The sequence below is a fragment of the Crinia signifera genome, chromosome 2 (assembly GCF_055691185.1).
Source record: "Crinia signifera chromosome 2, ASM5569118v1, whole genome shotgun sequence".
Classification (NCBI taxonomy): Eukaryota; Metazoa; Chordata; class Amphibia; order Anura; family Myobatrachidae; genus Crinia; species Crinia signifera.
Window position 1 is genome coordinate 17337062 of NC_139218.1, and position 20679 is coordinate 17357740.

At 49.2% G+C, this 20679-nt stretch overlaps 1 protein-coding gene across 3 annotated transcripts in view; it reads left to right on the forward strand.

The window, feature by feature from the left end:
* Positions 1-20679, forward strand: part of PRDM15 (PR/SET domain 15) — a 38425-nt gene that overhangs the window by 2387 nt on the left and 15359 nt on the right. For all 3 annotated transcript variants that reach the window (XM_083171653.1, XM_083171652.1, XM_083171651.1), the window contains exons 2-11: positions 9621-9666; positions 11761-11854; positions 12051-12204; positions 14002-14254; positions 14897-15022; positions 16466-16564; positions 17159-17377; positions 18572-18737; positions 19722-19903; positions 20270-20364. In XM_083171653.1, the coding sequence (XP_083027779.1) occupies positions 9630-9666; positions 11761-11854; positions 12051-12204; positions 14002-14254; positions 14897-15022; positions 16466-16564; positions 17159-17377; positions 18572-18737; positions 19722-19903; positions 20270-20364 (1425 nt within the window). In that variant the 5' untranslated portion in view covers positions 9621-9629. The remainder of the gene's footprint in view (positions 1-9620; positions 9667-11760; positions 11855-12050; positions 12205-14001; positions 14255-14896; positions 15023-16465; positions 16565-17158; positions 17378-18571; positions 18738-19721; positions 19904-20269; positions 20365-20679) is intronic.

Consider the following 20679-nt stretch of genomic DNA (forward strand, 5'->3'; position numbering starts at 1 on the left):
ATAACACATGGTGGGGATAGAACCCATGACCTCAGCGCTGTGAGGCAGTAATGCTAATCATTACACCATCCGTACTGCCCTGTATATATAACACATGGTGGGGATAGAACCCATGACCTCAGTGCTGTGAGGCAGTAATGCTAACCATTACATCATCCGTACTGCCCCGTATATATAACACATGGTGGGGATAGAACCCATGACCTTAGCGCTGTGAGGCAGTATAACCATTACACCATCCGTACTGCCCCGTATATATAACACATGGTGGGGATAGAACCCATGACCTCAGCGCTGTGAGGCAGTATAACCATTACACCATCCGTACTGCCCCAAATATATAACACATGGTGGGGATAGAACCCATGACCTCAGCGCTGTGAGGCAGTAATGTAACCATTACACCATCCGTACTGCCCCGTATATATAACACATGGTGGGAATAGAACCCATGACCCCGCGCTGTAGGCAGTAATGTAACCATTACACCATCCGTACTGCCCCAAATATAGAACCCATGACCTCAGCGCTGTGAGGCAGTAATGCTAATCATTACACCATCCGTACTGCCCCAAATATATAACACATGGGGATAGAACCCATGACCTCAGCGCTGTGAGGCAGTATAACCATTACACCATCCGTACTGCCCCAAATATATAACACATGGTGGGGATAGAACCCATGACCTCAGTGCTAGGGAGGCCAATCCCGGGGCATTTTTTCAATCCCGGGATTCGGGATTGAAAAATGCTCAATCCCGGGATTCCCGGGATCCCGGGATTGGCCTCCCTAATAAAAAAAAAAGGCCCCTCCCCGAGATGTACTTATAAATTTCTTCTAAAGATGCCCCCCGCACGGTCACTTACGGCGGTGGTGGTGACAGGGCAGCAGCTACAGTATCTCCGGCGGGTGGGCGGAAGGCTGGGGGCGTATCAGCGGGCGTCTGGCTTTGGGACTGATGTGCTGACAGGCAGAGCAGCGGCCGGGCTGCGCAGCGTGACGTGATGTCAGGGGTCACGCTGCGCAGCCTGGGCGCCGCCATGCTTGTCAGCACATCAGTCCCAGCTCCCGACAGCAGCACCGGCCACTGAGTGTAAGAAACAGGCAGCCGGGCAGCGTCTGAGCCATATTCTGGTGCTCAGCGCTGCCCGGCTTTAAACAAAAACTAATGGGGTTACTAATCCCGGAATCCCGGGATTGGAAGCTTCAATCCCGGGATTCAAATCCCGGCAATTTTAGGCCAAAATCCCGGGATCCCGCCGATCCCGATCCCGGGATTGGCCTCCCTACTCAGTGCTGTGAAGCAGTAATGCTAACCATTACACTATCCATACTGCCCTTATATTATATAGTGTCCCCCTGTGGTGATAGAAATCTTGTGACCCCTGCCAGAAAAGTTTTCAGTTCGCCCCCCCCCCCCTTCCCCCCATTTAATTATTATTGTTTACCTACATGCTCATTGCCAGGGGTTCTATGCATTGCTTTCCCTGACAGACCTCTGGCATCTGGCCATTTTTGGTGAGTTATTTTCAGCAGATTCCATGCAGATGGCCAGAACACATTTTTCATAGACCAGAAGTGACCAAACCGGTCCTCAAAATCTGCTAATAGATAATTTTTCCCAGATCCCCTAGCTGGTGCACAGATGTAGTCATTACTAACTCACATTTCCCAGATCCCCTAGCTGGTGCACAGATGTAGTCATTACTAACTCACATTTCCCAGATCCCCTAGATGGTGCACAGATGTAGTCATTACTAAAGGTGCGTACACACGGGGGGGAGATATATGGCTGAGCAATATATTGCTCAGTGTCTCCTTTTCATCAGCGACCAGAGATGGTCGCTGATGAAAAGGAACCTCTGCCAGGGGAGCCGCAGAGGTAATTAGCTGGTCGCAGGAGCAAGCTCCTGCGACCAGCGATTACAATGGGGCAGAAAACGGGAGCACGCACCCGGCGATTTATCACCGGGGCACACTTCCATCACTGCAATATGGTCGCCTGCGACCATATTCCCAGCGATTATCGCCCCCGCGTGTACACAGCATTACTCACATTTCCCAGATCCCCTAGCTGGTGCACAGATGTAGTCATTACTAACTCATTTTTCCCAGATCCCCTAGCTGGTGCACAGATGTAGTCATTACTAACTCACATTTCCCAGATCCCCTAGCTGGTGCACAGCTGTAGTCATTACTAACTCACATTTCCCAGATCCCCTAGCTGGTGCACAGATGTAGTCATACTAACTGTCACATTTCCCAGATCCCCTAGCTGGTGCACAGATGTAGTCATTACTAACTCACATTTCCCAGATCCCCTAGCTGGTGCACAGATGTAGTCATACTAACTGTCACATTTCCCAGATCCCCTAGCCGGTGCACAGATGTAGTCATTACTAACTCACATTTCCCAGATCCCCTAGCTGGTGCACAGATGTAGTCATACTAACTGTCACATTTTTAAACGTGCTGCATTCATGTCTATGCGACACATTCTACAGATCTACCAGTGGCCTGGAAAACATGGACTGTTAGTAATTCTTGAGGAACAGTTTGGCCACCCCTGACACAGAGGATGCCCCAACATTGCACCCCTATGTTCTTGTTGAACTCCTCATTCTAAAACCTTGGGTATTATACCTTTTGCAGGGAAGGGTTTTATCCCGAGACATTGCTGTGAGGACTCTGGCCAGTGGCTAATGCCAGATTCCTCGGCACTCCAGAGGGCGTGTTGCCATGGCGGGGTGCTTTGTACCACTGCAGACAAAGGCCCTTATTCAGATTCGAGCGGTACGGCCCGCGTGCGGCCGTACCGCCGATGTTTTCCGTCTGCACATGCGCAGAGGTCAATCTGCGCATGTGCAGGCGAATTCGCCGCACATAAATTTACTACGCCGCAAAGGGGGCGTATAGGGGCGTGAGAGGCTTCATGCCCTCATTTCCCTATGTGTACGCCCCGCGTTTCATGGGCGTTCCCATGCAAACGCGGGGCGTACGCATGCTAATGAGGGCATGACGCAACTCATGGGGGCGGAAAGCTGACGTCGCCGGATGTCAGCTTTCAGCCCCCATACAAGCTACCACACGGACGATTGTCCGTGTGGTCTCAGCTTGCGGGAGCTGCCGCGGCGTGCGGACCTGCCTTCGATGGTCGACGACCATCGAATGCAGGGGGCAGCTCCCACCATGGTGGAGGCGTAGCCTCCACCATTTTTATGCGGATCGCCAGCCGTCCGTGTACGGACGGCCGTGGCGATCCGTAGGGTGGGCGGGGATTCGTCTGGTGCGGTCGGAGCCGCATATGCGGCTCGACCGCACCAACCAGAATAAGGGCCATAGCTTGGCACTGCACATGGCGATCTGAGGATTGTGTGGCTGCCCGGCCTGGGGAACCTGATCCACAAGGCCCCCAACCAGCAGGTCTTGGCCTCCTGTTGCTTGCAGAGGCAGTTTGGAGCTCAGGGACTGATTCTTGCTATGCACCTCTGCACTGTGTGAGCCTGTTCTGTGAGCTTGTGTGGCCTAGCACTCTGCAAATGGGTTGTGGGGCCTCTCGGACATTTCAACTTCACATGATGCAACGCTTCCAGTTGCGCAAACTGAAACGGCCAGGAGGCCATCAAGAGTCACTTCTGACTGCCCACCATATTGGCCGACCACTTAAGGTGGCCATACGCACGCAGATTTATCTTCAGATCTGGCTGGTTGGAACAAAAACCTGGTTATGGATGAGAGCAAATGACAGTTGACCATTTGCTTGGAAATGTTGGAAAACTGACAAACTGTCACTAATCCATAACCATGTTTTTGTTCCAACCAGACAGATCTGAAGATCTTACTAGTGTATGGGCACCTTTTAGAATATGGGGGGCCAGTCCAAGGGGCTTGGCCACGGTGTCAGCCCTGTCCTTTGTACCGCCTCCTACATTGAGTCACACACCACCCTGTCCCCTGTGCTGCATCACCCCGGCTGCACCGAGCTGGCTGCCCTCTCCCGATGGGGTCACCTGGAATTTCAGCAACCCTGCTGCAGTGCAACATTCATACTTCCCGACATCTCCGAGTTAGGAGTCGCGACACCCATGAGGTGAAGCCTGAAAAGGGGCATGGCCTCATTAATTGGAGGCGTAGCTCTGCAGGAATGATGTTCCTGCTAGCCACACCCCTGTTTTTTTTGACACTGTGAGGGCATGCCCAGTGCTCTGTGAGCTGCTCGAATTACCCCTGTCTCTGTAAACAGCGTCTATTTAACGCTGCTCTGCTCACCAGCGAGGGAACCAGGGTACTTTTTGCTATGCTTACAAATATGAATCAATCCCTATGTGGGTGGTTTCTCTTAAGCCCTGTACACACACATTGATTTGCTTTTGATTCAATGTTAGATTCGATTTTCTATTAGATCTGGCATTTGATCTTCCCATTCGATTTGACATTAGATCTGTACTTTTGCATTAGTCATTCATGGTACATTGTACACATTCGATTTACTAGATCGAATTCGATATTTCCTTGGTTGCAGAGTAGAAATGGTACTTGTGTATGATCAAGGCGCCCACTACGGCATTTGTGTAGAGGGCTATTCACGGTAGTGAAATCGCATCACATCGCATGCCATTATTGTATTGCATGCGATGCGATTTTCCTATATAATGTATTCACTGCTCTGTGTCAGTGAATCCATTAAAAAGATAGGGTGTGATAAAAAATCATCCCAAAGCGGGGCGAGCGGCGGCGGTACGAGTCCGCCCGGCCTTTTCATACCCCCACTATCCACGTCGGCGTGGAGTTGATTTTATATAGTGTGGCGAGCCACCGAGCCCGAAGCGTGGCGAGCGCAGCGATCCCCGTGAGGGGGTGCGTAATACATGTAACATAATACGCGGGGCTCGGTGGCTCGCTGCGCTCGACACACTATATAAAATCTACTCCACACCGACGTGGATAGTGGGGATATGAAAAGGTCAGGCGGACGCGTACCGCCGCCCCTTGCGGGGCTCGCTGCACTTGCCACACTTCGGGATCACGTTGATGCTGGGGGGGGGGGGCTTTAATAAATTACATTGGTACTTGTTTCCTAGGACGGTGCCAGCGATTTTGATCTCAAGCATCAGGACCAAAAAAATCGTGTCCATCGCATGCCAACCAAATGGCATGCGATGCGATCGCTGCGATTTTTACATTGGAATCAATGTAAAATGGTCCCTGAGACCATTTTACCATTGGGCCCAATGTTAAAAGCCCCCGAAACCCCAATTTTAATTGCATACCCCCCTCATGGGTGAAATGGTCCCCCATTATTAACGCCACCCCACGATGAACGCCAACCCGAAGCGTGGCTAGTGGGGTTATGAAAAGGTCGTAGGACGCGTACCGCCGCCCCATGCGGGCTCGCTGCGCTCGCCATGCTTCAGGTTGGCGTCAATAGTGGGCTGGCGTTAACAATGGGGGACCATTTACCATACTTAATACCCATGAGGGGCCATATACAATCAAAAAACGGGCACATTGGCCCATTTCACATTGTTCCTTATGTAAAATCCCGTCGCTCGCATCACATGCCATTATAATGGGATGCGATAGACGCGATCAACGAGATTTTCTCAGTGCCGGGAATAAAGGCTGGTAATTGACAGAAAATCGCATTGATCGCATACCTTAAGTACCTTAACTTAAGGTATGCGATTAACCCCGACGGGCGCCGTGCTAGGAAACAAGTACCATTACATTATATGTCATTTAATGCTATAGGACATTAAATGCCATTATAAGTGTTAAAATCTCATCGCATCGCATGTCATACCATAACGGCATGCGATGCGATTGTACTACGTTTGCGTACGTAGTAAAATCGGGCGCCGTTATAATACACGAGTACCAATTTTTCCGTTCCATTTTGTGAAAACGGGAGCGCGCATCGAATCGAATGTAGATCGAAAGTGACACAAAAATCATTCGATCTTGCGTAGGATTCGATTGGATTTTGCTTCTAGAAGCAATCAAAATCTAATTGAAAATCGGGAAACATCGATGCATGTGTACAGGGCTTTTGACCTAGTTGGCCGATAGCAGGTAATCTTTGTTGCCCTGAACAAAATGACTTCTGTGGTCTGGATAAGTCCTGAATGAAAAATGTCCGTAGTTGGGATTGCAGATCTAGGTGCACCCTATACAATAATAATTCTGCCAATATGTCCATTGTGTGCTCGGACAGTTTTATCCCATAGTGCGTATGAAATAAAGGAGGCTATTCTGGTTGTCTCGCAAGGCCTTGCGAGTCCACCAGATGCCGCTCGCACACCGCGATTCCCCGCACGGATGTTTAGCATAACATCCATTAGCATCCTTGGGAGTGGGGGAGAAATCAATCGATGGTCGGAATCCATTGAACGATTTCTCCAGCGCTTGCAGATCTGAGGCACCACCGCTTACATCAGCTGCCCGCACCTGCATCGTTACCATGAGAACGCCCAGCGGTTTCATGGGAAAGCCCATGAAATGGTGGGTGTTCCCATGGGCGAAGCCCCCGGCCTGCCGGCCCCCCTGCCCGCACTGTTGTGGCGAATAATCTGTTCTCCATGGCTGCTCGCACACAGCGGCTGCACATGGGCATAAATAACTATCGCTCCCCTGTGAGTACACACAGGGTAGTATGTCAGTCAGAATGAGGGCCACAGTTCCGGCAATAAATTGGAGAAACCCTATTCCCTAACACGCTCCTTTTGGGAATCTGATTGCAGAGTGTGTTTGCGCGTTCTTTATAATCTGTTTTTCCATGACTGCGCCATTTTCCTTGTGGGCCGGGCCATACGCCAATTCTGTGTGCTGGAGCAGAGAATCATTTACTATAAAATGGAATTGCGCACATATTCAGGCCATAAATTTGACAAAAAATCGCCCCAAATATAGGGACAGTCTTCAAATCAGAGAGAATGGACTCTGAATGCATGTGTCGGGTATCGTTACACTGCGTGCTGACAACATGAAGAACATGTTGTACCTTCTGAAGGGAATTATAAAGAAAAGGCACCAAAAATTCATCAGTGTCCGTATGTTGGGCAGTACGGATGGTGTAATGGTTACATTACTGCCTCACAGCACTGAGGTCATGGGTTCTATCCCCACCATGTGTTATATATACGGGGCAGTACAGATGGTGTAATGGTTACATTACTGCCTCACAGTGCTGAGGTCATGGGTTCTATCCCCACCATGTGTTATATATACGGGGCAGTACGGATGGTGTAATGGTTAGCATTACTGCCTCACAGTACTGAGGTCATGGGTTCTATCCCCACCATGTGTTATATATACAGGGCAGTACAGATGGTGTAATGGTTACATTACTGCCTCACAGCACTGAGGTCATGGGTTCTATCCCCACCATGTGTTATATATACGGGGCAGTACAGATGGTGTAATGGTTATATTACTGCCTCACAGCACTGAGGTCATGGGTTCTACCCCCACCATGTGTTATATATACGGGGCAGTACGGATGGTGTAATGGTTACATTACTGCCTCACAGCGCTGAGGTCATGGGTTCTATCCCCACCATGTGTTATATATACGGGGCAGTACGGATGGTGTAATGGTTACATTACTGCCTCACAGCGCTGAGGTCATGGGTTCTATCCCCACCATGTGTTATATATACGGGGCAGTACGGATGATATAATGGTTAGCATTACTGCCTCACAGCACTGAGGTCATGGGTTCTATTCCCACCATGTGTTATATATACGGGGCAGTACGGTTGGTGTAATGGTTAGCATTACTGCCTCCCAGCACTGAGGTCATGGGTTCTATCCCCACCATGTGTTATATATACGGGGCAGCACGGATGGTGTAATGGTTACATTACTGCCTCACAGCGCTGAGGTCATGGGTTCTATCCCCACCATGTGTTATATATACGGGGCAGTACGGACGGTGTAATGGTTAGCATTACTGCCTCACAGCGCTGAGGTCCTGGGTTCTATCCCCACCATGTGTTATATATACGGGGCAGTACGGATGGTTTAATGGTTAGCATTACTGCCTCACAGCACTGAGGTCATGGGTTCTATTCCCACCATGTGTTATATATATGGGGCAGCACGGATGGTGTAATGGTTACATTACTGCCTCACAACACTGAGGTCATGGGTTCTATCCCCACCATGTGTTTTATATATACGGGGCACTACGGACGGTGTAATGGTTAGCATTACTGCCTCACAGCGCTGAGATCATGGGTTCTATCCCCACCATGTGTTATATATATATATATATATATATATATATATATATATATATATATATATATATATATATATATATATATATATATATATATATATATATATACAGGGCAGTACGGATGGTGTAATGGTTACATTACTGCCTCACAGCACTGAGGTCATGGGTTCCATTCCCTAACTGTGTGGAGTTTGTATATTCTCCTCGTGCTTGTGTGAGTTTCCTCCAGGTACTCCAGTTTCCTCCCACAATCCAAAAATATAGAGGTAGGTTAATTAGCTCCTAACAAAAATAACCCTAGAATGTCTGTGTGCGCGTGTACATGTGGTAGGGAATATAGATTGTAAGCTGCACTGGGGCAGGGACTGATGTGAATGTTCTTATATTCTCTGTACAGCGTTGCGGAATCTGTCTGCGCTATAGCAGAAACTGGTAATAAATAAATATGTTGTGCAAATAGACCGCTCATATTTATTCTAACCGCGGCGGCGCTCAGTAGATGGTGTGTGCTCCGCGCAAAGCCCTCCTCTTTGTGGTGGGTGACCTTTCCTTTTCCAAGGGCGGCAGGTGACCCCCTCCAGCCTTCAAGTGTCATACAGTAGCATTAAAATCACAGCCGGGACCCCTACATCACCCCAAATCCCCTCACTTGCTCCACATTCCACCTCATGTCACATAGAACCCCATATATTGTATACCCCCCTCCCTCCTTCCCATGCTCTCATTTTCTACATGGAATCCTTACCTTCCTTATGTGCCCCTCGCCATGTTATGATGGCACTTACGGCCCCCATACACTAAGACGACTTGTCTTAAGCACAAGTCCGACCTGATTACCCCGGCAGCTCGCTGGGAGGACTCACATACAATTTGGCACCTGACTTGCCGTTTTTTGCATGTGATAAATTACATGCTATAAATCAAAGCACCGAGTCTAGACATCGATGCCAATCAGTGATTGCCACTGGATTTCCCCCAATGTGCAAGGCTGCAAACCCTCTGGCGGGGCGGATTGCTGGACCCCAAAGCCAATCCGTCCTGAATCAGACCCAATATGATACATTGATATTGCATTAGTTACTTTTTTGGGGCCAGATGTATGAAGCTTCGAAAAGTGATGAAGTGGAGAGTGATAAACAACCAGCTGATCAGCACCTAACTGTCATTTTTCAAACTCAGCCTGTAACCTGGCAGGAAGGAGCTGATTGGCTGGTACTTTTTGAAGCTTGTTACATCTGGCCTTATTAGAAAACTCCGTTTCCGGTTCCTCGTTGGGTTACCCGTTTGTATAAATACCCCACCATTTATTCCAGAGTTTCCAAGCCACATTTTATTTGACCTCTTATCATGCATTATTTCTCTCGTTGTATTGCAGGTGTGCGTTATGGCGCAGGAGAGAATGGATGAGACTGTATTTATATGTAAGTGTCCTATGTCAACGCTTCTGCCCATCTGTTAATGACGCCGTATTTGTGAGGTCACCATGTATGAAATCGCCAGCTTATGGTTGTAAGGAGAGTTTCGCAGTACAGTGTAACAGAATGTGCTGGAAATGGTACCCACGAACCTCGTTCATTATTAATGTTAGGTCTGGATACATCAAGCATCGCATTTTGCCTGCAATGTATCCCACCACTATCGCCATGTGCTTACGGCAAGCAATGTCCTTTGCAATGATAGTGCTTCCGGGTTTATGACCTGAAGTCTATTGATGCGCTTGCTGTGGGGGTGCAGCAAGGGGGGGGGGGGGAGTCTCTGGTGTCTGCAGCCACTGGGTAGCCCTGGACTCTCTTTGCGCCTACGAAAAAAAAACTACCGCTTCCAGCCGGCCTCTGACGTCATCCGTCCTCCCCCAGCAGGCGTACACACGCCTGCGTTTTCCCAGACACTCCCAGCGTTTCATTGTGCGTCCCCATCGGTTTTGCAGGATCCGCCCCCACACGCCCACTCCATGTCAGTCACGCTGCGATCGGCTCGCAAATAGAAATATTTGCATAACCGAGCACAGCCTGTCCATGCGCATTGCGGCCCATGCTCAGTAGCCCAAACATCGGCCAGCGCTCAGGTCTGAATCGGGCCCATAGTCATAGAGGAGGACCCCTCTTGAAAACAGGGGTGAAAGACTGCACTTAGGGCCTGATCGGTTGGGGCCGAATTCAAACCCCGTTTTGGATGGTGCGGGTCTATGAATGTACTCGTGCGTAGATCCCCTGTGTGAACGCCCATGGCCAGTATCGCACTCGCTGGGACGTTCACTTGCACAGGTGCTCGTGCAGGGGTACACCCAGCGTTTTTTTGGTGTAACCATGAACGTTCCCCTGCTCAGGGCAGGCAGATGACGTTGGCACCTGCCCCTTTTTCAGCCATCTCCGTCAGAAATACTAGACGCCCTTTTTTTTTTTTTGCTAATGGATAAAAAAAAATTCATGGTTGGTGACCATCGAATGATTTTTCGCCGTATCTGAAAATACGCTGCTTAGCGGGCAGGTCTGAATCTGATCCTTACTACAGCAGGTAACTTAGACCGTTTCCAGCAGTTTTGGAAATAATTCGATTTCAATTAATTGTAATTGGAAATCGTTTTTTCCTTTTTGTGCGTTTCCGGATAGCACTCGGGTCTTCCAGAAGGAATCTACAAAACATTGCCATGATAAGAAATCCGTCTCCTGTCCTATTTATCCAGACAGTTCAGCCGGACCAGCGTTTCCTATAAGAGGCTGTCCCGGCAAATAGACGCCCGGATAATAACCGCTAATACCCCGTTCTCACTGCCGCAAAAAACAGGGTTTTTGCCAGGGCAAGCAGTAATTTCCTGTGTCCTGTCTCGGTGTGAAAGGGTCTTTGTGAAATTCCCGGGTGTAATGCCCTGGGAATTACACACAGGTTTTTTTGCAGGGTTTTTTTCTGGGTAATACCCGGGTGTGTGGCAGTGTGAACAGGCTAGACCCGGGTTTTTCTCACAAAATGCAAAAAAAGTTAATTGCATTGCTCAAAGATACTTTTTAAACATCCAATCAAAGCTGCTCATAGATGCCACACACTTGATGGCAGGCATACCAGGGGAAGCAGTGTGAACGGGGCAGACACGGGAATTTCCCGGGTCTCAGGTGCAGTATATGGGGTCTGTAGACAAAAACCCGGGATTTTGCAGGGGCGGCAATGAGAACTCAGCATTAGCAATATACCTAATAATAAATCTGCATCTCTGAAGCTTATGTCTGTCTTGTCATAACTGTATTTTAATTTCATATAAATTTCTATTATCGATCAATATCAATTATACTCTATGGTCGGCTCCGCCCCTAAACTGCGCTGTGAGTTGGTGCAGGCTCCTAGGCACCACTTTAGCTGCCGGAGGTCCGTAGAGTATGGAGGAGTGGGGGTGGAGCGAGGTGATCGGGGATATGCCCGGTCCCTATAGGTCATGTGTTACATACAAATGTTCAAAATTAACGGTTACCTCAACAAAACTTCAATAAATGAATGATATAAATAATATTGTGTTTGCTTTGTAGGGTGTGAAGACTGTGCACAGTACCATGACTCAGAATGTCCGGAACTGGGTCCGGTGGTGACCGTTCAGGACTCCTTTGTGCTGAGCAGGGCCAGGTGAGCATCAGTACCTGGGAGGTGGGTGGGGCAAGGGGTATGGTTCAGGACTCCTTTGTGCTGAGCAGGGCCAGGTGAGCATCAGTACCTGGGAGTCAGGTGGGTGCTGTTTCCATGACAACCGAACGCTTGTATAAAACCAGCACGATCCGATAAAACCTAATGAACATTCCCTGATTATCTGCTTTCATTTCAGATCCTCTCTTCCCGCCAACCTGGAGATCAGACACGTAGAGGACGGCACGGAAGGGGTATTTGCTGTAACACCGCTCGTCAAGCGCACTCAGTTCGGGCCATATGAATGTAAGAGAGTTGCCAGGCTAGACAAAGAACCTGTATTTCCACTCAAGGTACAGCTGCTTACGCCATAGCTACACCCAACTACCATGGCAGATGTGTTTGTGTGTCTTCATTTATTTTTCTTTCCTCTGATTTTACAAATGTGTTCTTTTGGCTGCACAATATACAGTCATTTAATATGGGATAAGGTATAGGATTCGCTAGGAGGCTGGAGAACCGGGCGTCTGTATGAGAAAACCCCCAGGGCAGTGACGGCTAACCTTGACACTCCAGCTGTTGTTGAACTACACATCCCAGCATGCCCTGCATCAGTTTTAGCAAGGCCAAATAGTAAAAGTGTAGCAGGACATGCTGGTATGTGTAGTTCACCAACAGCTGGAGGGTCAAGGTTAACCATCACTGCCCCACGGTGTTGCCCATTGGCCACATGACGAGAGCGGCTGCAGCTCCTCCTGACCATGTGACCAGGTCGGCTGCCGGTGTTAAGGAAAGTGGTCATCTGTTATTACGGAGGACCCCAAAACCTTTTCCATTTTTGTTTGCCGCAATCCAATAAATTGTGTAATGGTCCCTATACATTAAAGCTCTATTGCAATAATGTCCTCAGCCGGTGGCCAAGTAGAGGAATCGGGAATATTAAACATTTTAACAATTCTGATTTCCCCCGATCCCGACTGAAACTGGTTGAAATCGGCAACCGGTTTTAACGTTTAATATGCCAGATGGATTGTTGATCATCGCTGGACACGGATTGGGGCCATGAAATGGTCAATTGGTTCCTGCAGCGACCTGTCCCCTCCTTTTAGCGTTCTAAAGAGAACAGGCGGCTGCCACTGTTAGCTAAGGGTGCTGCATAGTGGTATTAAATGTGATTTTATACAGAAAAACAAGAATAATAGGAATAATCTTTTGAAATGATCAATGTAATAAGAGATATGAGATCAAATGAACGGACGTGTCCTTTTTTTTTGTTAACATCCGGTTCTTTTCTCTAGTCGTGTTTCCAGTACAGGTACATCCACCGATAATCCGCCAACCTCCTTTCCAGCAGGGTGCCGGATTATCGGTGGAATCGCCCTAAATTTCCAACCCTTCTTTTTGTTTACCCCCCTTCACACACACCAGTCTCACGTCCGCCCTCAGTAAAATATTCTGCAGCCACTTTAACAACTAGGTGCTGCTACATTTACAGCTCCCCTCTCTTTTGGGGCACATCATGAGTATCACTCATGTGCTGTATTTTCCCCCTGTTCTTGTCTGACCATTTTATGCACAGTTAAAAACAGGGTTGGCTGATTTACACCAAATGTTTATTTTTTAATATGCTGTGAGTATTAAGTTCTTAAAAGAAAGCCTATTGTAAGGGGATCCCCAGTTTTATTCCACATTCTTGGTGCATGTGGTCTTCCTCTAAGTAAGCTGAAGCAATACAATAAACAAAAGATATAGGGATTTAAACTAGATAAGAGAGGTGCTAAATCTGCCAAGCATCAAGCTTCTCCCACAACATTCCCATAGGTTTATTGAAAGATTGCAAATAAATCAAATCAAAGCCCAGTGACTTTGGGTTGTTTATGTTCGCATTAAAACATGTTTGAGCAAGCCTCTACACACAAGCCAGATGCACCGATATATAATTCTTTGGATTACTATATATATTTAAATAGATCACCCATCGGCTCTGCAGCCGACGCAATATGACTTTGAACTACGTAATTCACAGACCTATCTGGTGTACACACCTGCCGACAGACTTGCTATATATCGAGCTGGAATGGCCTTTATTGTAGTCTGCACCTGGCACTGTCGTATGCACAGCCCTAAACGTATGCCCGCTCTCCCTGTAGGTGTTCCAGAAAGACGGCCTGGTGATGCTGCTGGATACGTGCAAAGAGGACGAGTGTAACTGGATGATGTTGGTGAGACCGGCAATGGATTTCGCCCACCAGAACCTGACCGCCTTCCAGCATGGCAATGAAATCTATTTCACTACCTCCCGAGATATAGCAGCGGGTACAGAGCTGCGAGTGTGGTATGCTGCCTTCTATGCCAGGAAGATGGAGAAGCCGCTGCTGAAACCCCGAATGCCATCCCACAATGGTAGGTGTTCCCACCCTGGGAACCCAAAGCCACAGACTGAGGGTTATATAGTGGGAGGAGCAGGGTCCCCAGCAGCACAGAGTATATCAGGAGATTAATGATGTGTCAGTGAGGACAGGGCTGCATGTGACAGGGGCAGTGACATGATATGAGGAGGGGAATGGAGGCAGCAGGAAGCCACAGACTGAGGGTTATATAGTGGGAGGAGCAGGGTCCCCAGCAGCACAGAGTATATCAGGAGATTAGTGATGTGTCAGCGAGGACAGGGCTGCATGTGACAGGGGCATTGACATGACGTGAGGAGGGGAATGGAGGCAGCAGGAAGCCACAGACTGAGAGTTATATAGTGGGAGGAGCAGGGTCCCCAGCAGCACAGAGTATATCAGGAGATGAGTGATGTGTCAGTGAGGACAGGGCTGCATGTGACAGGGGCAGGGATATGATGTGAGGAGGGGAATGGGGGCAGCAGGAAGCCACAGACTGAGAGTTATATAGTGGGAGGAGCAGGGTCCCCAGAAGCACAGAGTATATCAGGAGATGGGTGATGTGGCAGTAAGGACAGGGGCAGTGACATGATCTGAGGAGGGGAATGCAGGCAGCATACACACAACTTCTTCTGTTTTCTTTTTGCCTGTCACGCAGAGGTGGGATTTTTGGCAGCAGAACCTGAAAAAGAAGTTCACTCAACATCTTCAAAATCCAGGCAAATCGCTTCTTTGGTCTCCAAGAAAATAAAAATGATCCGTACTCCAGCAGCGTACACTTCAGGTACACCCTGACCTGGTGGAGGGATCTGTACAGGGCTTAAGGCCCCCATACATTAGGCCGACTTGTCCTAGGGACAAGTCGGACCCAATTTACCTGCGAGCCCCCCGGCAGCTCCCCGGAAGGCTCACATACAATTTGGCACTTGATGTGCCATTTTTACATGGGATAAATCGCATGCGATTTATCCCATGTAAAAAAAACCCCGGGGAGCTGCAGGGCGGTGAGCAGTAGTGGGGGCGGGCAGCGACAGTAGTGGGGGGCGGCCAGCGGCAGCGGTGGTGGGGGCGGCCAGCGGCAGTAGTGGGGACGAGCAGCGGTGGTGGGGGCGGTCAGCGGCAGCGGGCGGCGTTTGCGGTGAGCGCAGTGTACTTACACATAGCAGCAGCGGCGGGGACGGGACGCGCAGTGGCGGCTATTATATTTTTAAAATACTTGTCAAATGACCGGCCGCTCTCTGATTGGCTGAGAGCTCTCCGGCCAATCAGAGAGCGGCCGGTCATTTGACAAGTATTTTAAAAATATAATAGCCGCCACTGCGCGTCCCGTCCCCGCCGCTGCTGCTATGTGTAAGTACACTGCGCTCACCGCACACGCTGGCCGCCCCCACCCCCGCTGCCGCTGGCCGCCCCCACCACCGCTGCCGCTGGCCGCCCCCACTACTCCCCCGGTGTCTGTATGCATATGCCTGTCAGGTGGCAGGCATATGCATACATGGAGGTCGGACGTGATCGTATGTACAGACCGTCCGACCTCCCTGATCCGGTCCGATGCGCACGGGACCGCGCATCAGATCGGATCAAATGTCACATACCTAGGATTTTGGGCCGATTTCATCCGATTATCGGCACAAAGTGCCAAAATCGGATGAAATCGTCCCAAAATCGCATAGTGTATGGGGGCCTTTAGACCTCTTCATTGTGCTACTAGATATAATGGTGCAGATGGGACTTGTCTATAATGTAATTAAATACGCTGTTTCTGCAGCTGGGCACAGCTATATCTGCAATGCTATAGGCCCTGATATCCATCAAACGTGGCATGTAATATAATGCAGGGCAATAGCTATGGTGTACTTCCCCCATTCCCCCAATCATTTATTATTCTAATTAATAAACCCGCTACAAATAGAGCAGGCATGGCCACAGCTGTTGCCAAACTACAAGTCCCATCATGCCTTGCCACAGTTTTGCTATTAGGAAATGCTAAAACTAAGGCAATGCATGCTGGGATGTGTGGTTTCTCAACCTATAGAGTGCCACAGTTTGTCTGGGCCTGAAACAGAGGGATTGTGTTCTCTGTGCGGTGTACAGGAGAACATGGCTGCTCCGCTGCCGGTGTTACAGGCTCCCAGCATGCTTAGGGAATAACTACCTGTTATTAGGGTTCCAGGTCCACTAGCCACCTCCTCTCCATATACTGACTTCTATCTATGTATTATTTCAGTCACGTGCCAGGAGAACAGTGACATCATTCACGTGGAAACCTGCGAGTGGGCGTGCAAAGTGTGTAACACGACGTTCATAGAACCCAACCTGCTCACAGGTACACACCAGGAGTAAGGTTTCAGCAGCTCAGTCCAATGATGACAATGGCTGGATTATGATTGGTGGAGTGGTATCACATGACTAAACCTTTAGGAATGTCTGTGGCTGATTTACCCACGACTTTCATCATAGGAAACTAGGTTTAAAACTTGTTGCATATGATAAATGGTGCTCTGCCCAATCAGCTCCCAACTGTAATTTATCACATGCATGACAGTTAGGTTTTGACTGGCTGGACCACCGTTTTTTTTTTTTTTTTATGCAATGAGTTTTAAAATGTGTTTCCTGCATATTGGTGTCTATGTACTAAGATTACTGCCTTGGTACAGACTGTGTTTGAAAAATGGCAGTTAGGAGCTGATTGACTGGTAGTTATCCCCGTCCCTCCCTTCCTGCTGCAAACGGCCCGGCGAGTGAGTAAGTCGCCACAGCCGTTCGCAGTCAGGATCTGCAAAAATGCGCATACGCAAACCCCAACCATTGGGACAGGGGCTGAATTTGGGTGACTACGTGTGATTCCGAATCGTCCCCTTTGTGTAAATTGTGCTCATTATGAAGCGTTTGTGACTGTGCTGTTGTCATACACCCTTAGAACACTTGCTAAGTCACCTGGAACAAGCGAAAGGGATCTCCCCCTCTGACCCCGCGTACGCTGAGGGCGATGGCGGCAGTGCCGTCACTGAGCAGGCGGTGGTCTGCAGCACCTCCACTCCTATAATGGAGCTGAAGAAGAAGCCGAGGAGAGGACGCAAATCGAAAGCTGTGAAGGGAGATATTCCCTTAGTGATTGTGGAGGATGACAGCCCCCCAGGTGAGGAAACAAACTGTGCAGCATAGAGGACCGTGTATGTGCAATGCTTTATAGGCTGCTAGTCCCTAGGATATACCATAATTCATCTGCGGGGGTCGAGCTTTTAGCCTCACTTCCCCGCACAGTTCGAGAGGCCCGCACTCTAGAATCCTTCAAAACACTCAAGACTTTCCTGTTTACTCAAGCATTTCCGTAATTCCCTTAAGTATTGTTTATGAAAAGCTTTTCTGTACTTCATTGTTCCTGTACTGTATTACATTCATTCTATCCGTTAAGCGCCTTGAGTTCTACTGGAGAAAGAGCTCTATATAAATAAAATGATTACTATTAATTATTGTAGATCTAAATCTAGATTATTGTAGATCTAAATCTAAATGGGCTGGTCAGACAGAACAGTTTTTGGTGGAGATTAAGAATGTTACCGGAGGCGTCCAACAGTCCCAACCAGCTGATTTCCCCCCACACACAGGTTGTCAGCATAAAGTTGTCAAGGATCCCCCTCTGTTGACGCAACATTTCTGGAGATTAATTCTTTGATAGAAATGACTGTAGAGTTCGGACCTTTTGCTTCGGATCATTGGTCTCGTAGTTACCACCCGACTGCCACGAGATGAACGCAAATTGACATGGAGACTGATAATCGATACACTGCGCAGGCTTTCTGTTCGCCGTTCGCATGCGCAAGGTCATCCTGCGCTGAACTATTTCTATACGCCGTTCGCAAGGTGATTGAAATGAAGCAGGCGTCTGGGGGTGGGAACCGGCTGTTTTTTGGGAGTGTTAAAAAAACCCGCAGGCGTGCCTAGGAAATGCTGGGAATGTCCGGACACCGCTAGGCGTGTCCGAGCGTTTTAGGGGAGGGTGTGTGACGTCCGCTCCAGCCGGATATCCGGTTACAATTAGTTTTGGACGTTTTCCCCTGGCTGCGAATGGATGTGTACGGCTACATCTTGTGTGTTGATTCGCAAGGTGGGATTTCACTCTAGCGGTGGCTTAACTCAACGCCGGCCGCTGCGAATTCTCGCCGGTGCATTCAGGAATGAATCTGTCCCTTTATCTCCATGTATGACCAAGCAGCCAGTTAGGATGGGAGTCTGCTGTGATCCACATTGGGCATAGCCAGGAACTGCCGGTAAATGTGATGTATAATGTGCCTGTGACTCCTGTAGGCTAATCCTCTGACCCCTCTTCCAGTGCACCACCCTATTTTATACAGTCCCGTCTTCTCCTCGGACCGCGTGGCTGAGATCATCACAGAAATCCCCCCTGACGATGTCCCTCTGCCTCACGACTCAGACGACAAGTTCATGGAATTGATGTTGGGAAAACTGCCCAGCAGTAATATTACGCCGGTCTCCAAGTAAGCCGCCCTTGTAGCAAGGCCGAGGTTATAATGGGGGGGGGGGGGGGTTCCACTATAGGGCAACTTTATTCATTGGGCTAATGTTATTTATTGGTCAGTATAGGCGCTCATGCTGCGTCTGGGAAATGCAGCACTTTATCCTTCTGGCTTCCTGTGCGCTCCTTTTTGCTGTTGTTGGTAAATGTTCCGGCTGCTACAAAGGCCGAGGTGAAAAACCGATGTTGCAACATGGAAATCCATACGCTTGTTACAGGTGCAAACTATTTGAACCCGAATAGGTGTTCCAAATTACTGCGATCTGAGCTTTTAGCCCTGATTCTGGTTTCTTCGGTCCCCCGCGTGTTCTCACGGGGGGGGGGGTCGATGTTTTTCTACTGTGCATAATGGTTTATGCGCATGTGCAGGGTCCCTGGGTGAACGGTTCGGCGACTTGCATAGTCGGCGAGCCGTTCGCACGGAGCGTTGCGGCCCGGGGACGTGTGGTGGTGGAGTCAGGTGTCGTCCTTGGGAACGCCCCCAGCGTTTCATGGACGTCCCCATGAAAACGCTGAGTGTTCCCATGGGTATAAGTGCATGCCAATGTGTGCCAGGGGGCAGGAGACTGATGTGACGCCCGCCCTGTCAAATATAAGTCGGTCTCCACTGTGCGAGCCCTGGAGAAATCGTTCGATGGTCGGCGACCATCGGATGATTTTTCCAGCTGCGGGCACATGCGAGGGGATACCACTGCGGGGGGCTCACAGATCAGATCAGGATGAGGGCCTTTATATGTGTGCTAAATAAACACACTGCTCTAGTCCCTGGGGGGCCAACCAATCAGAGGCAATGAGCCAAAAAAATGTGTTACGGGAAGACAAAGAGCTGATACCATGCCAAAAAATACAAGTAAAAAATGGGCGTGGCCTAGCTCCCACAAGTCGCATCGTTTATACTTACCCCACGCGCGCCCTGTTGTCCTGATGACCGCTATGTCTCCCGCAGGTTCTCCTTCAACCAGGGCAGCAACAGCATAAAGCGGAACATGCTCCTGTCCGGAGCCCGGCACAACATGCGGAGGAAGTTTGTGCGGCAGCACGGAGACCACAAGCGCATCTTCCAGTGCAACATCTGCAGCAAGGTGTTCCGAAACAGCAGCAACCTGAGCCGCCACGTCCGATCCCACGGTAAGACGGGTACTATGCCGGCTTTCTAATTTGCTTTTGGAGTTATAGATGGGGGGACTACAAAGACCAGGCTGAGCAGAGTTCTCTCATGCCGAGTAGCCCTGTCTCAGCAGTCAGGAGTGCACCCCGGCATCGTGCTTTTTGGTGGGCTCTGGGCCGGGAGAGAGGGAGGCTGCGAGTCTGATCATCTGCAGTATATATGTTGGGCGCCAGTCTTTAATGTAAACATTAATTATTAGGCCTTATCTTAGGCAACTGGTGGTTTACTCCCTAATAAACATCATATATGGCGACAATTGCTGTTGCTTTTTGCGTAGCTAGTTCTGCTGATGACCCGTAGGGGGCACTGTTGCTCTTCTCTCCTAGGCGACAAGCTCTTTAAATGTGAAGAATGTTCTAAACTGTTCAGCCGTAAAGAGAGCCTGAAGCAGCACGTTTCCTACAAGCACAGCCGGAACGAGGTGAGCCGGGTCTGGCCAGGTAATTATTGGGCCCTCCTCACTGCCAGAGTGCACTTACAGATAGAGCCATCCTCATCTAGCCCTTTAATAGGATTATGTGAGCCAGAGCTGTCAGACTTAATCCTGTGCTAATCCCCTACTGTATTGTTCTAGGAATTGTATTGCAGCTGAGAACAATAGGCCTTGGTGAGCCATGGCTCACCAAGGCTATCCAGAGATGGCTAGTTGAAGAAGGCTCCATCTGTATATTCTTTTGCTCCATGGAGCTATTCTTGTGATGTCACCTGTGATTGTCCATTGGAAAGTCCAATTATA